The sequence below is a fragment of the Elgaria multicarinata genome, chromosome 8, assembly GCF_023053635.1.
Source record: "Elgaria multicarinata webbii isolate HBS135686 ecotype San Diego chromosome 8, rElgMul1.1.pri, whole genome shotgun sequence".
NCBI classification, from domain to species: domain Eukaryota; kingdom Metazoa; phylum Chordata; class Lepidosauria; order Squamata; family Anguidae; genus Elgaria; species Elgaria multicarinata.
The window spans coordinates 33,303,900-33,327,313 of NC_086178.1; the positions used below are offsets into that span (position 1 = coordinate 33,303,900).

Consider the following 23,414-nt stretch of genomic DNA (forward strand, 5'->3'; position numbering starts at 1 on the left):
ATGCTGTTGAAGATCACTGAGATGCGGAGGATCTTAAGAATGTACAAGCCATGCTGGTTTAGACCAAGGGACCATCTAGTTCAGCACTATGTTCACACAGTGGCCACCAACTACCCACAGGAAACCCATAAGCAGGACACAAGTGTAACAGTACCCTCCCATTGATGTCCCTCAGCAACTGGTGTACATAGGCATACTACCCATGTTACAAGAGGTAGCACATAGACATCAGGACTAGTAGCCATTCATAGCCTTCTCCTCCAGGAATATATCTAACCCCTTTTTTCAAGCCGTCCAAATTTCAAGCCATCACTACATCTTGTGGCTGGGAATTCCATAGTTTAACTATGTGGGCTGTGCTTTCTTTTATCTGTCCTGAATCTCCCACCAATTCGCTTCATGGGATGACCCTGGGTTCTAGTATTTTCAATGAGGGAGAAAAATGTCTCCCAATCTATGTTTTCCACACCATGCATAATTCTGTGCACCTCTATCATGTCTTTTTCCAATCTAAACAATCCCAGCTGTAATAACCTTCCCTCATAGGGAAGATGCTCCAGCCTCTTGATTGTTTTAGTGGCTCTTTTCTGCACTTTGTCCAGCTCCGCCATATCTGTTTTTTAGGTGCACTGACCAGAACTGTACACGGTATTTTAAGTGTGGTGGTACCATAGATTTGTAGAAGGCGAGTATGATATTGGTAGTTTTATTTTCAGTTCCTTTTCTAATTCTGCCGAACATGAAGTTTACTTCTCTGGTTTTTTTACAGCAGCTGCACCCTGGGTTGACATTTTCATCTAGCTGTCCACCACAACCCCAAGATCTCTTTCTTGGCTGGTCACTGCTTTAACCCTGCCCCCATCCCAGCAATTCTCCAGGGAAAGAGGGCATGCAGTGATGACTCCTGGCATGCCATCTTTCAGCATAGGGCTCCCATTGGCCCACCAAATAACATTTTGACCGACTGGCAGGAGCATGCTTTTCCAGGAAAGAAAAAAGATACATGGGTGTAACAAGTCTGCCAGAACTCACCTGACCAAGTCATCCATCTCTTGCTGAAAACTGACAGGCAGAGATACAGCAGGCAGATGGGCCTGCATGTAAAGTTAAAAGGGAGCCATGCCTGGGGATTGCTCAGGCTGATCAGGGAGAGTGAAGCCTCAGCAGCAACAGCTGGGCCTCATCAAGAGCCAGTGTGGTGTAGTGGCTAAAGTGTTGGACTGGGAGTTGGGAGATCCGGGTTCTAGTCCCCGCTTGGCCATGGAAACCAACTGTATGACTTTGGGCCAGTCACAGACTCTCAGCCCAACCTACTTCACAGGGTTGTTGCAGTGAGGATAAAATGGAGAAGAGGAGGAGGATTATGTATGTTGCCTTGGGTTCCTTGGAGGAAAAAAAGGTCGGCTATAAATGCAATAATGAAAAATAAATCAAGATCCTGCTATAAAGCTCTGGGAAGGAGAAGGTGGTGGGGCGAGCAAAAGAAGGGAGGACAGGTGGGTGAGAGTGGCTTGTGAGGGGACAGACAGACAGGCATTCTCTGCCAAAGTGGATGGTGGAGGAGTGCTTTACCTGCAGCCACCCCTCAGGATTTCCTTTGCTGGGAGACTTCAGTATTCCCAGTTGGTAGCCCCAGGAAGACCTCAGGGCTTAGCATCTTCCACAGAGACATCTGAAGGACCCAACCTGTTGCTTGGTCTGGACAGCTACTTTCCTAGGGATGGACAGCCTCTTGTGAAAGCAAACTGTGAAAGGTTGACAACTGAAAGGCCAGTACTTCAAAAGGGAAGACTTGGACTTTTTTGCATCTTAAAGCCAGAAAACTGGGGGAGGAAAGTGTAATTGGCATCTTAAAGCCAGAAAACTAGGGGAATTGGAAGTCTGTATGCTTGCTTTGCCTCAGTGCTGCAACTGGAGGCAAAGACTTACGAATAAAGGCTGCCTGCACTTACTGGTGGACTCTCGTAATTATGGAGGTTATGGAAGAGGGTGGGTTCAATGTACCCCTTCCGGAGGACCCACACACAGTGGGGATAAATCATCATGCAACAGCCCTTTTCTGCAGCAGCAGGCTCCCATTTTATGCAGTCATCTGATTATTTGAAGGTTGTAATACTCAATGACCTAGTACAGTAAATGAAAACTAACTGTATCAAATGATGTTGACGAGACTTAGGAGAATGTATAACATCCTAGTAGTTTAAAGGCAGGGCTCCAAATCTCTTTCAGCCTGAGGGCCAGATTCACAATTAGGCTGACAAGTATTACCCAGAGGACCTTTTCTTCTGCCAACCCCCCACTATGGAATGGCCTGCCGGAGGAGATTCGTTGGCTTAATGCTCTCTCTGAGTTTAAGACAACCATAAAAACTAGTCTCTTCCAGCAGGCCTTCCCAGATGAAATTTAAACCTAAGAATTTTAAGATGTTGATTGTTATTTTAATATTGTATTGGTTTTATATGCTCTTTTAACTAGTTTTATGTATTGTATTTAATGTTCCCTGCCTCAATCCAGAGGGAGAGGTGGAAAAGAAATTATTATTATTATTATTCCTAGGGTGACCATATGAAAAGGAGGACAGGGCTCTTGTATCTTTAACAGTTGTATTCCAAAGGAAATTTCAGCCGGTGACATTTGTATGCATGCAGCACCTGGTGAAATTCCCTCTTCATCACAACAGTTCAAGCTGCATGAGTATAGCTAGTGTGACCAGATACAAAAGAGGGCAGGGCTCCTGCAGCTTTAACTGTTGTGATGAAGAGGGAATTTCACCAGGTGCTGCATGCATACGAATAACACCTACTGAAATTCCCTTTTCTGTTCAACTGTTAAAGATACATGAGCACTGTCCTCCTTTTCATATGGTCACCCTACCACAATAGTCTTTAAGGTGCCACTAGACTGTTGCTGGTTCAAGACACAGGAAATCATTACCTCTCCCAAATTGAAAGTGTATATGAAACGATGCAGTGATATTAAATAGTTATTAGGTATCTTTTATATCCCATTCTCCTATCAAATATCAACACTCTCAAGCTATTGGCCTATGTGTGTTTTGCAAAAAGCACACTTTGGCTCTGTCTAAACTGGTGGACCTGACCATGTTAACAGGCTTATAAAGTTGTTATGGTAACATGAGCGCTGAGATTAGTTTTATTTACAGAAAGTTTAAAGACTGCCATAAGCAATAAAATAAACATCACACTGATTTCTTTCATGGCTCTCTGTGGTTTGATAAGTGCCTGTTGAGCAAACACAACTGGTGTGTTTGGCTTGGAACATGCATGCACATGCTGAAAGCTTGTTCACACTTGCCTTGATCAATACGTGGTTTGCTGGTTTAATTATGTTTGTTAGTTGGAGAAGGGGACATTTTTCCTATTCAACTCAGCCTAGGAAACAAATTCCGCTCATTGTTTCCCAGGCTCTCTTTGCTGCCTGCTTCAGCAAGGATTTACCAGGCTGCCTCTTGCTGTGGAAGAAAAATGTGCGCATTAAGGTTGGATACTTACAGTATCCTCAGAATTGCTTTTCTTTGACCTCCAGTATGGATATAAGATTTGCATAACATATGGCTTGATAGCTCAGAAAGACGTTTGAGGAGTTTTGAACAGCATTTTTCAAAATGAGGATTTTTGTCGCCTTTGAAGGACTTTGTGAATCTTTCGACATTTCATCAGAGAATACAGTGAAAGATGTAAAGCTGATGATAAAGGTATGATCTTGAACTCGTAGCAAAATTTCTTCATTCTCTATAATCTTGTTTTTCAGTACATGGGAAAAACTGAATCAGATAATATCCATTGTCAAAATGAAGGGAAATCACAAAGGAAAATCTTTCATGTATGCTGAAGATTTTTTATAAATAAGCTCAATTTTAACTGAAACACAGTGATTTTACTTTAAGCGTCTTGTTTAAATGTATATTATCATCTTATATCAGGTTACAGTTGGGCTGGATGCCTTTTTAATTCAACAGATTAGGTTTCTTATTTCCTATCTGTACTTCTTTTAAAAAACATATCAGCGTCAATTTCCAATCTGCTTTAACAAGGGACAGTGATTGCGAACATGATGGTTAGGAACATAAACTCATTTATACTGGCGAGACAACTGGTCCATCTAGCTCAATATTGTCTAAACTGGCCCTATTAATTAACCCATGATTTGCTGTGGTGTGTTCTGCTGCAATTTTGCATATGCAACCTCCGATCGAGTCAACTCATCTAATTATAGGTTAATTAGCCCATGCTTAACCTATAGTGTCCAGGTTCAAACATCACAAAGATATCAGATTACAACTAGCAATGTATTTTGGGAAAGAGGAGCAATGGCTGATCTCCAATTCTGAAAAAAAGGTGGAATGTAATGCTGATCTGCCACTTGCCTTGGGCTAAACACATTAATAAGCGTCTTATTTTGTGCATCTTGAAGCCTAAGGAAAGTCATATGATGTTCTGTGTTGGGGTAGAGATGCCAACTATTCTGGTGAAGAATGGTCATAGCTTTAAAGAAATAAACATTCTCTTCAGACAACATGCTAAACCATAATGGTTAAGCGTTTTGAGCTAAACATTATGGCTTAGCATTGTCGTGTAAACCATTCCTAACCATGGTGGCTACATAATCACGGTTTAAACATGCTCACTAACCACTTGCAGCAAAAGGGTTGGCAATCTAACCATGACTTAGTGGGTTGTCTGAACAGGCCTGTTGAAAGGCAGCTTAGCATTTTCACTGCTATTTCTAAAATAATATTTTTCCCCCTTAAGGATTATTTTCACGTTCCACTCTCTGAAGACAAGCAAGGCAGGAGATATTTGGAGTTGATGTATGCAGGAGCAGTGTTAAAGGACAGCTGGATACTTGCTGATGTAGGCATATCGGTTTCTTCCACAATTAAATGTGTTGTTAAGGTACAGTATGATTTATTAAAAAAAACAACCAAAAACAAGCCTGCCTTGCTAGCCCAAAAATTCGCTGTGCCTCCTGTGTTCCTGTCCTGTCTAAATTATAGGTCTTGTGCTAGTATCACTTAGCACTCCTCAAAAGCATCTCACCTGCAAATGGGATGTTGGGTAATTTTCAGATAATTACAGCAATAAGGTATTAAGTCAGCCTTCTCCATTCTGCCACTGTCCAGATCCTTTGGACTACAACTCCCATCACTCCTAAGATGCTGGCCCAGTGATGATGCTTGGTGAGGATGATGGGGGTTGTCTGAACACCTCTAGGGCACTGGGTCTAGGAAAGCTGTGTTAAGACGATGAGAATTAAATGCTTACCTATGTATTCGTTTGTAAGGAACTTTTAAAGATGTTAGAATCTGTTTGAAAGGATAAGGTTAAATTATTTATTTATTTATTGCATTAGTATACCGCCCCATAGCTGAAGTTCTCTGGGTGGTTCACATAAGATAACACTTAAAAACAATATACAAAAATTAAAAACCACAAAAACATGCAAAATGCACATACATTTAAAACCACTATAACAACTTTACAAACGATGAGACAAATTTTTTCTTTATTTTGTAATATTCCATATAGCTTATTGTTCTATAGATGCCCACATATGTAAAGCCAAAACTCCACATCGATTATATAAGTATAATTTTATACTGATATTACCACTGCTGTGCCAATGTCATTTTTGGGTTTTCTTTTCAGGAAGAAGACAAACCAATTTTCTTTGTATACAATGCAGTCACTCATGAAAAAGTGCCCATAATGGGAAGAATTTATCTTCTTGCATCAAAGGTTTCCCAGCTAAAAACCCTCGTAACCCTGAAGTGTGGCTTCCCAAACAGTATTTATTGTCTCAGGACTCCAGAGGGCAGGGAGATGTATGACTGCAATACCTTGAGTGATTATCAGTTAGATATAGGTATAAGACTGTTTGCACATTTTATCTACTCTTACTGGTAACATAGACCTCCAGTCCTTTTTAGAAGAATCTGAATTTAAGGCTTCAATCCTATATCCACCTTGAATGCAGTGACACTTACCTCTGAGTAGTATGCATAGAAAATGGTTTAAAAAATTACTCAAAGTAAATGCTCCAAAATATGAAATGGCTTTTGTGTTGGATGGCACCATATTTTGCTATATTATTAGACTGTTCCAAGACTTCAGCCCTAACATCTGAATATTTCAAAACATTTAAGACAAATGCAGCTGATAAAAAGCAAGTAAAGTTTAACTTTCTGAAGGATACATTTAGCAGGTATTTCAGCTATTGTTCAGAGATACTGCTGATGCAATTTGCATTGTAAAAAAAAAAAAAAAAATCCACATCACCACTTTGTAGAAGGGAACTTAAGTCTGCTTGAGGAATTATTGAGAGCCCACCCCATGCCACCCCACCCCACAACAAAAACGGAAAAGGATTCAAAGGTAAACATTTTTGACAGTACACTACTGTTGTCATGTCTGTCTTGGAGAAATGCAAAATAAGTCAAGTCACAGATTTAGGGCTCTTCTAAATATGGGTTTTTAAGGTGCTCTCTGTTTGTCTTTTTTTGGACTGGCCACATAAGATGCAGTAAATCTCCTGCACTTGGCCAGTGTGGTCCTGTGCCCCCCCTTCTCCCATATTTTTTCACACTGGGGGGAAAGTGTTATTTCCTGGTGCAGCACAATCTCCAAAAACCCAGTAGTGAGGCCACCTAATATCAGAAGCTCCTGGTGTGGCTGTGGGGATGTATATACTTGGCTTCAGGCTGGCCAGACGTCCGCATTTCTCCCTTGCCCAGGAAGACAATTGCAGCCTCCAGCTGCTGCTCTTTCTTCCGTCCCTCCCACAAACACATGTTCCTGTTTTACCAAGAAAATAAAGGGTAGCGTTTGTGTGTGAGTGAGGCAACTATTAATGTTTGTACAGAGGTGTTGCTGCTGCTGCTGTTTCTTCTTCTCCAGAATTGCGCATTAGAGCAATTTCGAAAGTCCAAAAATTCGCTGCTGTGCTTTTACTCCTGTTCATGCTCATGTAGCCCACCACCAGTTTTCCCCCTTGAAACTGTATTACCACAACCTTGGAGGGTTGAAGGAAAGAAAACAACTAGAATGGATACTTTTTATTTTTTTATTTATTTAAAACCCCTCCATCCCACAGAGGGGAATGTCGGGAAAAACTCATGTGGGGGAAAGGTTTAATCTTCCATTTCCAGAATATCATAGTCCTGATCCAAATCAGCGCAACATGCACTTACACAGGAGTAAAAGCGCAACAGCCAACCTTCGGACTTCCAAAATTGTGCAATTCAGGATAAGAAGCAAAAAGACAAAATCCACCTCAGTGCAAGAAACGTGGTGGGAGGGAGCAGCAAAGGGAGGGCTACATCTCTGCTTACTAAGGTTGGGGCATATAGTGGTGATTCTCCCCAACAGTGTGGGCAGTCCATGGAAACGGCATGTACTTTACATTGTAAGTCCATTGATTAGTGGTGCACTGCTAGGAACCCTCCACCTGGAAGAATCCTAAGGCTGCACACTCAAAATTACCTCTTGTAAAGGGTTGTGATAGATATGCTTTTTAGCTACCCTGCATGTGAATGCTGAGTGGTTCAGAAGTGCATGGAGGGAATACCAAACAATGCTAGGAATGGAGTCAAATGATCAGAACTCTCTTTGGCAGGCACAACTCTTCGTTTGGATGTTTGGGATGGATGGAAAGAATTCCTGACTGGATGTCTCTTAGGAAACAAACCCAAGGTCCAATGCTATCTGTCAAAGGAAGATCCAGTACTCAAGTACAGTAACTCAAAATCTTAACTTTTAAAATTAGGTTGTTGGGTTGTTGTTTTTTATATGACCTTGTTTGCTTTTCTGAGCTGGTTTATTTTGCACATGCTTTCTTTCAGATATCAAAAGAGGGTAGCGCTCTATATGGCAGCCTTTTTTGGGCACCTTCAGCTTTTGGCATGGCTCCTGAAACAGGGGGCAAGGCCCACTGAACCAGTTGGCATACATCCCTATCGTGAGTGGTGTCATGAAAATGACCATCCGGATGTCAAGAAATGTCCTGTCCATGCAGCTGCTGAAGCAGGCCAGCTCATGATGCTGAAAGCCTTTGTTAATTACAGTGTCTTATGCCTCCAGTGCCCAAACTCAACAGGGCAAACTCCACTGCAGTTATGTATCCAACACAGACGTAAGGACTGTGTGCTGTATTTGGTCACCAAGATATGGTCGGTGGTTTCCTACCCTAATTTCTCCCTCTCCATGAAAATCTACCTTAAATTAAAGCTGTGGCTTCTGAAGGCTCAAAGTAACATCCGTATGATGAAGCGACGCAACCAGACAGCAGTCTTTAGAACACGAGTCGGGGATCTTGTCCTTGTCGATGGTTTCACAAAACCAAAAATGACTTCCAAAGGTTTTTATTCTACCACAGTCCAAGATGCAGACAGCAGAGGCTGCCGGCTGCCAGACTTGAATAAACAGTTCCAACACGGGCAGGGTATATGTCATTTGACAGTTTCAAAGAGGTATCTCAAAGGGACAACTGTCAAATTACCTCCAGTGTTAGATGCTAACAGGAGAGCTAACATAGACAGATGCCAACAAAAAAAGAACACGAGAAAGAAGAAGGTGAACTGTAACAATGAAGAATATATGGACCAAAGTATGTGTTTAGTAAGAGTTCCTCTACCACCTAATTCTGTCCTCAAGCCAGCATATTATTATTCCATACCCAATGCAAAATTTCTGCTAAATCCTTCTCTGGAGTCTTTTTCAGAACACAGTGGTAGAACACCAAGGGAAAATGCCATCTACTGCCTAGCCATAGCCAGGTATGTTTCTCTTTGTTTCTTAACAAAGGTTGCCAATTCATTCAGAAACATATGCCAAGCCAGAAGGCAGCAACTAACGGCACTTCTTAGAATTATTTCCTTTTTAAATTGTTGCCTTCAAAAGTGGGGCCATCTCTCCTCTTAATGATGCTTCTACTTTCTAAGGGAAAAATTAGAATAAATGACCTCCCTACTTTCTTAAAGATTTTGGTTTTAATTGCGTGTGAATGCACAAGAGAAGTACAAAACCCATAACGAAATCCTTTATATTAGTTATATAATTTGCCAGTTGTAACTATCATTTGGAGGAACTCCTATAAGTAGATGCTGGAAATATGTAAAGCGGCCTTCTCCAGCCTGGTATCCTCCTGATGTTTTGGACTACACCTCCCAGCATTCTTTACTATTGATCACGGCTCAGGCTGATGGGAGTTGAAGTCCAAAACACTTGGAGGGGACCAGGTTGGGAAAGGCTGATTGAAAACACTGTCACTGATGAGTAGACACTGCCACCGTGTGGTAATAGTGATTTCAATACCATACAAGATCGACCTCAGTGCTTAAATCTGGTAAGTGGCTGAAGAGAAATATCTTAACGCAAAGGATCATCCCTTGAAACTGGTGAGACTGTGGGAAATAGCAGGAAACTGCTGAATAAGCTGACAACTGCTAAATTGTAGAAGAGTGAAATGAAATGAAATAAGTAAAGAATTGGGTAATAAGCATAGGCAACATATAGAGAGGAAATTGATCTGCTTCACATGAAGCAGTTTAGGGTGATTGGGAACAAGACACAGCAAGGCTGTCACTTTAGAACAAACCCAAGTTCCTTGCTATGTCTCTTGGAACTGTGGTTTGTTGTAACCAAAATTAATTAAAAACAAACTAGAATGAAAGTCATTTGAGATTCTGGTTTGTTAGCTAATTTAGCCAAACCTCCACACTGGTCATTCTAAGAGCTGCTCTCTTCACTGGTGGATCTTCCACCCCAGCCCAGGGATCCCCATGACTGGGGCAGGGGGATGGGGCCAGAGGGAAATGCTTTGTGGCATTCCTAGACACTCAGATTGTTTTGTCTTAGCATAAATGGGTAGAGATTTCTACAGCAAAACAATCTTAGGCATTTTTGGCCCTGATGCAAACAGTCAATATTATGTGCTGCCCTAGTGTAGCAATTTTTTCTTAATTTATTTTATGACATACAGAACTGGAGCAGACCTTATGGTTGCCGTGTGTGTGTGTATGTACATATATATGTGTGTGTGTGTGTGTGTGTGTGTATATAAATAAATAAATAAAAACCAGTCCCCCCCCCTTGATGAGCAATCACCACCTGGCCATAATGTTTGTCTTGGTCTAGACTGGGGTGGGCAATTTGTGGCCTTGGAGATGTTGTACTGCAGCTTCCATCATCCTTCACCATCGTCTATGTTGGCTGATGGGAGTTGCAGTACAACAACATACAGGGGGCAACATATTGCCTAACCCTGGTCTAGATGAACAGCTCATTATATGGTAAAACTGTTCCTGGGCTGGGCCATCTCAGTCTGCAAGTGAAGGACTGCACGTTGGAACACTTCCCTATGGGGAGAATGCTACACCTAGGACACAAGCATATCATGGAGAAGGCTATGCCCAAACACTTTCTGTATGCTTTGGAACATACAAGCCCAGTTTGTTGTTAATGTTTTAAAACAATAACAGGTAAACCTTTGGTTTAACCTAGCCTTCCCCAACTTGGTGTCCTTCAGATGGGTTGTGCTACAATGCTGGCTAGGCATGATGGGGGTTGTAGTCCAACACCTCTGGAGGGCTCCTTATTGGGTAAGTCTGGTTTAAGACGCAATCTTATGCATGTTTAGACAGAAAAAAGGCCTACAATCTTATGTAAACTGCTGAGAGAGCTTCGGCTATGGGCGGTGTTGTAGGCCTTTTTTCTGTCTAAACATGCATAGGAGTCCTTCCTTAGCTGCTCAGTGCTTATCTCCTGCTCACATTCATCCCTTGTTACTCTTCATCTTTCTTCCTCCTTTCCTTCTGCTATCTCTCTCTTCCACTGGTGTAAATTCAGACTGTAACCTTCTCACAGCAGAGACCTGTTTTTTGCGTGTGTTACTCTGTAAAGCTCTATGTACACTGATGGTGCTATATAAATACTAGTAATAATACTGATAATCTGACTGAAATCCATGTCCCTCTTCCCTTTGTGGCCCCCTGCATCCACCCCACCCCCCACAAATCTGCTCCGGAGGGTTCCCTCAACCCTCTGTAGCAAATTTTGAGGGCATGTGTGGGGCTCCATTGGAAGCAGCCCCGTCAGCGGAAAACCTTTATTGGATTCCACCCTATGCAATGTCCTGAGAATGCATAATTGAACTACAGTAGTATTACACATTGATGTTTCCTTTTATTGTTGTTGTTGCCGTTGCATTTATATCTATTTAAAACGATATACTAAATCTCTGCTTGATTTATGACATCATATCTAAATCTTTTATTGCAGTGCATTTAAAGAGAAGCCATGGCTCCAACAACTGGGCATCGCAAGAACCCTGGCTAAAAAAAGCATATGCAAACCTGTGTACTGATCAGACCCGGGACACAATCTGCCTTGGAAAGAAAAGATGTATTTGGATATTATGCTACGCGTACACATTTGCTGAGAATCCTCAGCTCTATTTCCACTGAGAGGTTTAAGAAAGATATTTTAAGTTTTATTAATGTCAGACATTTTCAAAAGGTAATACAAGATCTGCAACTGGATATTTTGGGGGTCTTACTGTATGGCATGGTAAGCTGTCAGATCCTGTAAGCAATCAGCATGCTAATTAACATAAAGGTCCATCTAAGGAGAAGGGGCTGTGTTATTCTGGAGGCCTAATCTATTCAGAACCCAGTCAAAGTAGGTTCTTTGGATTACTCAAATGAAATTAGGCCACTTGTGAAAGGAATGACAGTTTATTGATAGAAAATGGACACAGAATAAAATTAAAAAGCAAACTCACACATTCCTTCAGTCCATGGAGCTGGCATTTGCTGAGGCTGTTCCTTGAACCCCAAATTCTCCAGGTTGGCATGCAATTTTCCCCTGGACTGAAGCCATATTGGTTAGGCCTCAGCTCAATCTCTTATACTCTTCTCTGATAGTCTAGTACGTGCCCCAAAGCATCACAGGCAGGTAATCAGTTACCTGTCCTATTTCTAGCAGATCCCAACATTCTGACACCCAGTAAAACAAACAGAGGAAATTAGGTAGCTGAACTGTTGACTTGAAGATTACGCCCTTATCAGGGTCAGACAGCAATTGTTTTCATGTGTATTGGAGCCTGCTTCCTTGATACCCATCTCTATGAGAAACCTGCAGAAGTTGCCCATAGAGGCTTACTCTAAGAAACAAGAAAACTGCCCTTTAGACAGGCATTTATACGTTTAATAAACAGCCTATAGGACAACTGTATAAGTTCAGCATCAAACCTGATTCCTCACCATTTCTTCTGGTTTCAAACTCACTGCAGGGGCTGAGAGAGGGAAAGGTTTTCAAATGGAAGTGATGGTTAGAGTTGGCAGTTGAACTTCTTCTTGAGGCCCTTTGGATACTGAGGGATATTTCCAGTTAATCCAGTGTGGATAGAGATGTGTTGTTTTTGCGTGTGAATAAGCCCATGTGGTGTCTTCTTAGGAGAACTAGAGTATCTCTATACCTCAATTTGGTTGTATCTAATGGTGTCTTTCCATCAGCAGAATGGACATTGCTGGCAGATCAAATCACACACGCACCAAGAGCTACCTCCACAAATTTGCTCTAGAGGTTTGAGACAGTTTGGAGTAGATTTGGGGTGCAGGGGTTATAGGAGGGAGGAGGGGTAAGGAAACTACCATTGCATGAGCGGATATCTGCTTCTGTAATGTTGGATTGAACCCATTGAAACCCAAGGTGAAAGCTTGGAGACCCCTAGGAAACCCTGAAGCTGTTTGGCTTGCAAATTGCAGCTGCCTGTATTCCACTATAACATTGTTCCTAACTCAGGCCGAGACAAGCTCAGCATGCAACTCTTTTGCTAAGAGAACTGCACTGGCTGCCTATTTGCTGCTAGGCCAGGTTTAAGTTTCTAGCACTAGTGTACAAAGCCCTAAACAACTTGGGATCAGGATACCTGAAAGAGAGCCTTATCTCTCACCAACCTGCCCGGTCGCTGAGAGCATTTGAGGGCATGTTCCTGGTGGTTCCACATGGCCTGATTGGAGTCCACCTGAGAGCCTTCAGTGTGGTAGCCCCCTTCCCATAGAATTACCTGCCGAACATCAGGCAGGCACCAACATTGTGTTGCTTCTGGCACCTCCTGAAAACATTGTTGTTCAGGAAGCTTTTCTTGAGCGACCAGCCTGGGTTTTACCAGAACACAGGTTTTATCAGAACTCTGTTGTTTTAAAAATAGTAATTTTAAATATAGTGTTTTCTTTTATTCTATCTGTTGTTCATCATTCCAAAATCTTTGAATGAGCAATATAGAAATATTGTAAATAAAATAAAAAATTTAAAAAGTCATCTGTAGACTTACAAAATATGTTTCATGATGCCTGTAGTATTTGCAGGGGGGGAGGCAAGATATAAATATAATAAACCCTTCAGCCATTTGTCTGGATTTCTGTCCTTCCTCTTCACCATACATTTATCAGGATATCTTATTTGGATTATCTTTTCATGCTAATTTATAGACCTGCTATAAGTCTGAAGGTGTGGAAAGAGAGTGTTTAATTACTTCAAATATCCTCTTGTCAGAGCAATTTGATAAAGCAATTATTCTGGGGGTGGGATACCCTGGTGCTGCATTGACACAATGGGTGCTGTATCCTATAACCTCTCAGAGCAGGAGTGGAGGTGAAAAGATAACACTCAGAATATCAGAAAGCAACCCCAAAAGAGCTGCCAAGGCTCCCACATCCATGGAAACACAACTGATGCCCAGCAATTAGGGGCTGTGTTGGTGGTGACACCAACATGACACACAGACATGGCAGGAGCCAATGGACTCCTTATGATGGGGACATGCTCCCAGGACACCTCCCTGCACCACAGCACACACAAGGGTACCACACTACAGTATGTGCCTCCTTTTCTCCATGAGCTCCAATGGCACAGGCAATAACAACCCTGCTACCGATGTATGTTTTAATTAATTTCTGCACTGTGAAATTTAAACAAAACCATATAAAGGAAAAAGAATATAGCTACATAGATTTGAATATATCACTTCCAATACTTGCATATGAAGTATGTGTGTGTGTACAGCTTTCTATGAATTATACTAAATTTCAACAAAGACAGACCACATATTCATGTAATTATCCATTCAAGAGTGGTGTCTATATACCACCCATTCAAATGTTGAAAGTGTTAAAAGATCCTCAATCTTTTGCTTTTTACTATAGTATTTATAGTGAGCAGAGGTAATTTTAGGGGCTGCTTAAAATAATAGTGACATGGTTTGATGGCTGCTGTCTCCCACAAACCTTTATGGACACGGCTGGCTGAATATAAAAGGTAAGTATTGTAAATAAACATTATTTTGTTTTGAAGGGAACAGGGAAGCAGAAATTTCTCAACCTGCTCCACATTGTATTTATTTTGATACACATAGTTAGCCCTATATTCTTAAGGCATGTGGCAAAGAACAAGACTTTGAAGACTGCTGCATAGTTTCTTTTTAAATTGGTTTTTTTTCTGTCTTTTCAACCAATCCAAGAACTAGAAATGATAATTACGTGAGTTGGTTCAGACATTTCCCCATTCGCACCACCCAATTATCATTGCAGTGATAGGACTGACCTTAGTGTGGATATTTCCCCAATGAATCAGGCGCTAAACAGTGGGGGCGGGGGGGGGATAAGTTACAAGTCCATCGTTTGCTGTGTGATTAGAGTTAATTTTTAATTCATTTTCAAAAGAAATTCAACAGGACGTAGTTATCGCCCGGGCTGGCCCAACACATTTTACTGCCCAAAGCAGAGCATTGCATGCCGCTCCCCAGCAAATCTCCTTAATTAAGCTTCAGACAGCAGATTTTTACCTAAAAAAAACCCTGCACTCTGCACATAAACTGAGGCAGCCTCTTCCTTATTACAATTTGGTGTCTTTTCCAGTTTTGCTACCCTCAGCTCCTGATTCTAAAAACTAGCTGAGGAGTGCAACGGATGAAATAGCTTAGGTCAGGAATGGGCAGACTGCAAACCTGCTGGATCTACTTTGCGTTTTACTAGAATCCTGTGATTCGCCAACCAGAGCCTGGGGCAAAAGACACAAGGAATTCTGACCCCAGGAATTTGTTTTGAGAACTGAATGAAGCTCGCAGTCCTTGCACACAAAAACCCACTCCTGCTTACCCCAAGCTTCCTTCATTGCAGCAGTATATTTTTCAGTGAGAGGGCAGTGATTTGGTTAGTGCTACTGTTAAACAGTTGGGAGTCAGAAATCCTTGGTGATCTACTGCCAGAGGTCTACCAGTAGATCCCGATATACCTTCCTGCCCACGTCTGACCTAACAATTTCTCTGCCGTTGCAAAAGTGCACTAATCCGTGCTGTGGCTTTATCGCGAGCTACTATTTCTCCGTCGTTGCAAACTTGCACTTCATTACGAGCATCCAGAGCCCAAAGATCAAGCACGGAGGATGTGTAGCTAAACAGTGAATGAATCAGGCCCGGTGGTCCCACACTAAACGCCTCGTCTTCCCACTGGGAAAGAATGAGCGCGGGAACGTTGGGCTCGGGAGCGGCTTCTCCGCCGGGCCGCTGTCGCTGTGACTCCGGTTTGGCCGAGGGGAGGTTCTGCCTGCGGCGCAGCGAAGCCGGGAAGCGTCGTTTTCGGTCGGCGGGGGGCGCTGAGTGAAGAAGATGTTGCTGGTGCTTTCGGAGGAGCACAAGGAGCACCTGGGCTTCCTTCCCAAGGTGGAGAGCTCAGGTACGAGCGGGTGGGCCGCTGGCCTCGCCCGGGCCTGCGGAGGGAGCTCGAGTGGCGCTAGGCAGCGGCCCCTTCACACAGGCAGCCGCGTCTGCATGTGTTCCTTGACCCTGGGCTCGCGGGGGGTTCCTAAAAGGCTATGCCGTGCTCCCCCACTCTGTCCCCGGGGTCTCGCCAGGCAGTCCCTTACTACACAAAAAGCCTAACGCATGGTTACTCGGAAGTAAATCTCGCTGCTTTCAGAGAGGCTTCCTCCCTAGTCAGGGGGTTGGGTCGAGATTTGTTCAGAGTCGATCCACTCTGAAACCAATGGGATTTATGTTAGGCATGACTAACTTGCCCCAATGGGTCTACTCAAAGCAAGTCGATATCCAATCCAGCGTGTTTAGGATTGCCGTCTAGCAGTGCAAACCTTTGCATGTCTAGATGATGATGTTATCATTTATTTCCTGCCTTTTCTTCCTCTGCAAGGACCCTTACATGGCCCCCCTCACCATTTTATCCTCATAACCCTGTGTTGTAGGTTAAGCTGAGAGTCAGTACTATTCAGAACTTAGTCTCATTTATTAATAGTATATTTGTATATGCTTTATTTATTAATAGTATAAATGTGGTTTAATATAATGAAATCTCAAAGTCCCGTTGAGTTTAGTGGGTCTTCCTCCCAGGTAAGTGTGTGTAGGATTGTAACTGAAAAGAATCAATCCTTCATGGTTAATAAGTTTAGTCAGTATTGCAAGCAAGAGTGTTTATGCCAAACTGATACCATTTGCACATTATTTTCCTACAGTACCATGATTATGTATTTAATAAAATTCATTTTGGTTTCTCAGTGAATACTGTACTCTCAATCAAGGTGGTAAATGGATTTTCTTACTCCTTTCATTCACCTTTGAGAAATGTGAGGAGTCTCAACACACACACACACACACACACACACACACGTAACAGTACAGACCCAATCATTCTGGATTAATTCAAATGGATTACAGGGCTGTGGTCTCTATATGGTATTTGAGGGTGTTTCTCTTTAAACAAGCAAATCCCAAAGAAATGGCTTTCTTGTTGCTTTGATTTTTTTTTCTTTATTTTTGAAAGCAGCAGCAGTTTTAGATACCCACACCACAAAAAATCCCAGAGGCAAACCTCAAAAAGTGCTAAAGACCATTTTTGCTGAGGTTTAATAATAAAAATAATAATAAATGTTGTGCATTCTCTTCAGCACATTTGAGATTTACTGCCTTTTCTCTTTTTTTAAAGCCTCTGAAATTTTAAGAATTGTCATAATATTGCAGGGATCTTAGCAGTATTGTTTTTTATGATGTCAGTTGCCAGAATTTTCCTACCATAAATCCAGTGATGAAAATGTATGTGTGTTGCTGAAACTCTTGAAATTATTATGAGATACTGAACTCCATGGCAGATGTCGATTAAATGTTTTTCTGGCCCTCCATAATATTTTGTTAGTCCTGCCCACTACCACTATGATCTTATTTACACATCATGACAAATGATGGTTTAATTAATAGTTTCTTGAATTTTGAGTTGTTGTTACATGCAAACTCAGAACTATGGGTTGTTAACCATGAACGAAGAGAACCCATGGTTTGTTCTTGGATTGTGAATTATGATTTTGTTAAACCATGGGTTTAGGTTATATGTAAACATAGAATCATGGGATGTTCATGGGTTGTTTTACTAAGCTACAGACGTAGTGGGCAAGAGCATTAAAAAAACACAGCCTCTTTACATGTCAGTGCTGCAAAGGCAGTTGGGATACAGGAAGGGAATGGGCACAGGCGGAGGGAAACAAATAACCCAGGGACTGAAAGAGCAAACCATGGTTTGTTCGATCATCTGCCAGGGAAACCCTGGATAGGGCAATAAACCATGGATTAGCATTACAACCCAGAGTTCACAACCCAACAACAAACTATGGGTTCTGTTACTGGGTTGTTCATGGTTAGCAAGCCGTAGTTAAACCACAGTACAGTGTTCACACATGACAACTCATGATTCAGTAGTAACCTTCTATTTAACTACAACGCATACTCTGGGTTGTTGTTACATGCAAACCAGGCCATTGGTTCACAATCTATACTGGATTGAGATATTTATTATATTGGACTACTTCCAAGAGAGTGTTTTCTTTGACCAAGCCATAATATAATCACTAGGTTCTGAAAATTCTTCTTTCTTTTTTCAGTTGTCAATGAATTTGGTCGTATTGCTATGGAGTTCTTAAGAAAAGGCACAAACCCAAAAATCTATGAAGGAGCAGCAAGTAAGACTAAGAGTATGGCTGAAGGACAGTACCTTTTAAGGAACTTGCAGCAGTAAGAGGAATGATAATACTGGCTGAATCGATACCTTGCTGTAGGCATAGGCCTGATTCAGATGTAATTATGTTGATCCAATAAACTATGGTTTATTGAACTAGGAATGAGATTTATTCCCAGGCCAAAGGTAATTTCATATTCTAGTTTGTAAACAAGACTTAAAGTACGACGTCCTGGTTTGGATGGCAGATGGGGGAAAAGCTATGCCAAAACTGGATAAAAAAGTTAGGATATCAGTGCCAAAAATGAGCAAGGAGGGAAAGTATGAGAGGAAGGCTATGGAGGGCCACTATGAGGATATAGTTTGTTCTCAGTTGGAAAAGACATGATTTATCAGACTGAACCAGGCCTAACGCAGCCTTGTAAATTAGTCCCCAAAAATTACTAGCCTGCAAGGCTGGTGGAGGAGGGTCGGAGACCTGCATTTTTATGCATGGTATATTGAGGGGGCTTCCTTCCTCCAGCAGCCTCCGTTTCTAATGCTGGGTACAGAGTAGGGATAGTGCACTTCAGCCTTCCTCTGCTAGCCTACTCGCTTGTCTGCATGCAATTTCTGGTCACCTATGGCTGCCAGGCTAGTGCTTAAATACAAGGTCGGCTAAGTGTTCTGTATGTTATGGAGCATCAAAACAAATTCTTTAAATTCCTTTGAAGCAAGTGCAAACTTGTAATGTGCTGAAAGGATAGAGGCAGTTTGGAAAGTTAATCATTTTAATGCATGCCTGTTTCACTTATCTCCTACTCTTGAATTCTATTTCTACTCATCTAGTTTGTTATTATGTGGACGAAGGAGCAAAGGAAGCTTCAGAGGCAGAACAAAACTGTTTGGATTCTGATCCCGAAATATAATAAGGGGGCATAAGTGTGTATACTTATTGTCAAAATGTTAGTCTCTTCTAATTATTACAAAGCAACAAGTTGAAATAACTACTGCTCCATTTGTGTAAGCTGAGTTGAAATTAATTAAGCTTTCATTGGCGCTGGTTCAGCAGGTTTGGAATTGGTTCTAAGTTGGCAATCTTTGTATTCAGAAAAAGCCTGCTGGCTTACAATCTAAAAAGACACGACACACAAGGAAAAAGGAATGGGGAATGAAGAGGGGGAAAATTAAGTGGAATGTCAGTAGCGTTGGTAGAATAGCTCTGCTTCCCCTCTCATCTCCCGTGGGGTGGGGCAGTCCAGCTGGAGAAGGCCCTGATGTTCCCTTTGCGTAGTCCTGATTCACTCAATTCATCATGCTATCCCCAATCTGCATCTCTTTTCTGAATGACTCTTATCCATTTTTAGGAATTAATGCTGCTTATTTTCATTTTGACCCTGTTCACACATAACAGCAGCAAGTTGTGTATTAATTAACCCATGATTTGCAGAGGTTGCATGCCACTGCCATTCTGAATACATAACTTTTGGTTGGCCCAATTGGAGATTGGTCTGTGATGTGCAAATCCAAACTTCATGGGTTAAATAATCCAAAGTTAACTTTTTTGTGAACCGCCCAGGGATCTTCGGCTATTGGGTGGTATAAAAATGCAATAAATAAATGAACTTAATTAACCTACGATTTGCTAGCGTTGTGTGTGAATGGGGCCATTTTCTGATAGATCTTGAAAAGTTGGCAGGAGTTAGGGCTAGATTTCCAAGTTAGAGGTCTCTTTCTCCTACTTTCCAGTTAACAATTTACATATTGTTAAATATATGTATATATAAAAAGTTCAAGCATAAGCATAGATCAGCAGGAGTTACATCCTAGTAAGTGTACTTAGGTTTGCAAACTGAGCCTATTTTAATTAGAGATTATTAGCTTGTATATCATAATAGATTGGTCCCCTAGGCAAAAAATCCATGTGTTTTACCTTTTTGGTGTTTCTTCTTTTTTTCATTTTCCAGGAAAACTTAATGTTAGTAGTGAGACAATTCAGCATGGAGTAGAGGGATTAACGTATCTTCTCACTGAGAGCTCAAAACTGCTGGTAAGTATAACACAGAATGTTCTATGTAGTGAGATGGGTAGATCCTTGAGACTTTTTTTTAGAATTAGAAAGATGTGATGTTTCAGATAAAATCTACAAAGGTGTGGTGTTTCAGATTAAAGCACTTTGGAATCCAATTAAGTTCTCATGCTGACAGAACAGCTTCTTTCAGAGGAACAGGAAGGATTGATTCCCCCTCCCCCCTGCATGCCCTCAAAATCTGCTTCAAAGGATTGGGGGAATCTATGGAGCAGATTTTTGGGTGGCACAGGAAGCTGCGGGGTGGGAGAGAAGGAAAAAGTCCTGTTGCATGAGCAGAGTTTAACTTCTGTGATGTTGTATTTCATCCAGAAAAATTAGCACAAAATCCTATGTTTTAGTGTGTTTACCATGAAGTGTTGCTCCCCCGCCCTTTTTTTTTTACCAGCTTCTTATCTTGTGGCTTTAAAAGCAGGTGTGAATGTTAACCTAATAAGAACACAAGGGGAGCTATGCTGGATCAGACCAAGGGTCCATCTAGTCCGGCACTCCATTCACACAGTGGTCAACCAGCTTTCAACCAGGAATTCACAAGCGGGGCATGAGTGCAACTGGTGTGCTGCATGCTATGAAAAATGTCATTTTCTTATTTCTTCAGATCAAGCATATTTCACTGTAGAAAACTGTGATGTTTAACACAGAGCTTGGGAGCAAGTAAAACAATAGACGTAATCAAGAACTCACACAGTATTCTTACTGTTGCTTTTTAGATATCTGAGATAGATTTCCAAGACTCTATACTTGTACTAGGATTCTCTGAAGAACTGAATACCTTATTACTTCAGCTATATCTTGACAACAGGAAGGAGATCAGAAGTATTCTGAGTGAACTAGCACCGAAACTTCCTAGTTATCACAGTCTTGAATGGAGACTAGATGTGCAGGTAAGGGTGCAAATCCTTAGTAGATATTCACATATTTGTCTTAGTTTGTCATAGCACACACAAATTGGCAAACAAGTTACAACGTTTTTAATTCATAGAAGCAGCAGTAGAATTATTCTATGTTGCTTTGCATATGATTGTTCATGATAGGACATGAGAAAGTGCTATGTGTAGCTATTCAATGATTTACTAACACAATGAAGCTGCTATGTGCTTCAAAACTGGTTTCATATTAAAGGAATCCTCTTGTAAGTTTCCCATCACTGTATAAGTAATTAGTTCAGCCAGTACAACAATAGTCTACTTTTTTTCGTGGACAAATGTATTGACATTTTATTCAAATTACAACATTTATTTTGAAACAATACATTGTTGCTAAACATTTTAAAAATTCAGAGAGTATTTAGTAAGCAATTGAAAATGTAGCTTAATTAAAATGTTAAAAAAAAACTAAGAAATATGATTGGCTTTAACAGGATCAATAAAAGGTGAAATATGCAGGCTAATCTCATAATAAAAACCAGCAATTAAATTGTTTGGCATGATAAGTGCACACACACTGTAAACCTGAGTGCTCAGCTATTGGGGGGGGGGGGGCGGAATCTCCCAAGAGTCAAAGCCTTCAAGTCCCAGGCAGTCCAAGCCTGCACAGGTGTCTGTGACTTCTCCTCCTTCTTGAAACAGAGTGTTATTTCCCTCAAATTTTCTCTCTCCCCACTCCTCCAAGATCTTCCTGTAATAGGCTACATACCAGCATAGAGCCAATTATGAAGTTGTGGCAACTGTGTTTGGCCAGGTGAGGGGAGAGCTTTCTTTTTAAATCAATGTGCCGGTTTGCACCCTTACCTCAACTGAATTTAGTTATAAGCCAACAAATGGCGATATGGTTTAGGGCAGTTTTGTTTTTTCATTTCAACCTGCTGTTATTATTAACTTTTTTCTCACCTCACCTTTTAAATAGCTTGCCAGCAGAAGTCTGAGGCAACAAATTAAGCCAGCAGTGACTCTGAAGCTACACCTTAACCAGAACGGAAATCAAACTACCAAAATATTACAAACTGATCCTTCTACCTTGCTCCACCTGATTCAGCAACTGGAACAAGCTTTAGGAGAAATGAAAACAAATCACTGTAAACGAATAGTGCGCAACATCAAATAATGCTTGTCCTCTCAGTAAACTTATGGAATTACAGAAATCGGTATCGTAGAACAACAATGCATTTGGACCAGTCAAAACACTTTCCTAGGCCAGGATCATTACACAATGTTTACAGGCTGAATTTGGTTGGTGCTAAAATACTGCCAGATGTAAGGTAGAATAATTGACAAACTTTAAGCAGGCATAAATAAATTAGTTGATCATATGAGCTTTTCTGTTCTTACATACAGCTGCCTTTTGCATATTAGAAAGCACTGATCATTGGTATAGTGACCAAACATTTTCCTTTCTTATCTTTCTCTGATCTGTAAGAATAAAAGAACACATACAGTAATATTTTATCAGTCTTATTTCTTGCAATTACTATAACTTTGTTGGGCAAGCTGCTACTCAGTGATATGGAGGGGACATTATTCATGCCTAACTGCTATTGTGTAAAAGGGGCTGGGGGGTGGGGGGGGGGGTGGAGGAAAGCAACTTAAGCCAAAAATTGTTATATCAAAATAAGTAACAATTTTTGGTTCGCACAAGATATTTCTTTCTACATGTGAGCTGTCTTGTATAGATGCCCTTAGATAACAGACTTTTTATTAATTAATTAATTTATTATTTATTAATTACATTTCTATACCGCCCAATAGCCAGAGCTCTCTCAGTTCCCTGTTTGAATATGGTATTGCAATGGTGAGAATTGCTACTTTTATATACAATAATCATACAAATGCATGGGCGACGCAGTTCAGACTGCTTATAAGTAGAAAAAAATGTATAAATCAAAGCAGGTTAAAGAAAATTATAAAAAACAATATTTCTGTTAAATCTGTATATAATTTGGTGTAAAATTCTGTTTAACTTTCCTTTATGGTACTTGTTGAGCCAGTATTTAGCCTTGGATAGAGTTTACCACCCACTTTGGGTTGCATTCCCAAGCAACCCAAGTGGACCCCGCCCATTTACCTCTTAACGGTTTCACGTCCTCTTGAACTCTCTCTAATTGTTTGATTTGGGGCAACTGGACATGATGTGGGAGATCAGTATCAGCTAACTATTTTTTCATCCATTAATGACAGTTATTGGGGTGGGGTTTAAGTCAAGGAAGGACTACAAGGGGAAAGGGTTAAAAGTAGCATGTCCTACAGTGTCATGACATTAGTCCAACCCCTCCCGCCCCAGAGAAAAAAGTTTAACCCTCTATAAGTCAAATATATCCTAGCTATCTCTCAATTGCCTCTTTGGTTAAATTGAGGACTCTAGCCTAGGAAGGCCAATCTA

At 41.2% G+C, this 23,414-nt stretch overlaps 2 protein-coding genes across 2 annotated transcripts; both read left to right on the forward strand.

Moving 5' to 3' along the window:
• Nucleotides 1-3,625: 3,625 nt before the first annotated feature.
• ANKUB1 (ankyrin repeat and ubiquitin domain containing 1) lies at nucleotides 3,626-11,399 on the forward strand. Its single transcript, XM_063131478.1, has 6 exons — nucleotides 3,626-3,715; nucleotides 4,773-4,916; nucleotides 5,670-5,886; nucleotides 7,636-7,750; nucleotides 7,862-8,794; nucleotides 11,298-11,399. The coding sequence occupies exons 1-6, from the start codon at nucleotides 3,626-3,628 to the stop codon at nucleotides 11,380-11,382; spliced, it is 1,584 nt and encodes a 527-aa protein (XP_062987548.1). The 3' UTR covers nucleotides 11,383-11,399.
• A 4,213-nt stretch (nucleotides 11,400-15,612) lies between these two features.
• Nucleotides 15,613-22,559, forward strand: COMMD2 (COMM domain containing 2). Its single transcript, XM_063131479.1, has 5 exons — nucleotides 15,613-15,751; nucleotides 17,958-18,035; nucleotides 19,978-20,060; nucleotides 20,810-20,983; nucleotides 21,945-22,559. The coding sequence occupies exons 1-5, from the start codon at nucleotides 15,685-15,687 to the stop codon at nucleotides 22,140-22,142; spliced, it is 600 nt and encodes a 199-aa protein (XP_062987549.1). The 5' UTR covers nucleotides 15,613-15,684; the 3' UTR covers nucleotides 22,143-22,559.
• Nucleotides 22,560-23,414: the final 855 nt, after the last annotated feature.

Coding starts and splice junctions, on each gene's coding strand:
- ANKUB1 (XM_063131478.1), top strand. CDS start 3,626: ATGAGGATTTTTGTCGCCTTTGAAGGACTTTGTGAATCTTTCGACATT. Junction 3,716..4,772: donor ATGTAAAGCTGATGATAAAG/GTATGATCTTGA, acceptor TTCCCCCTTAAG/GATTATTTTCACGTTCCACT. Junction 7,751..7,861: donor AAGGAAGATCCAGTACTCAA/GTACAGTAACTC, acceptor GCTTTCTTTCAG/ATATCAAAAGAGGGTAGCGC.
- COMMD2 (XM_063131479.1), top strand. CDS start 15,685: ATGTTGCTGGTGCTTTCGGAGGAGCACAAGGAGCACCTGGGCTTCCTT. Junction 20,061..20,809: donor CTGAGAGCTCAAAACTGCTG/GTAAGTATAACA, acceptor GTTGCTTTTTAG/ATATCTGAGATAGATTTCCA. Junction 20,984..21,944: donor AATGGAGACTAGATGTGCAG/GTAAGGGTGCAA, acceptor CCTTTTAAATAG/CTTGCCAGCAGAAGTCTGAG.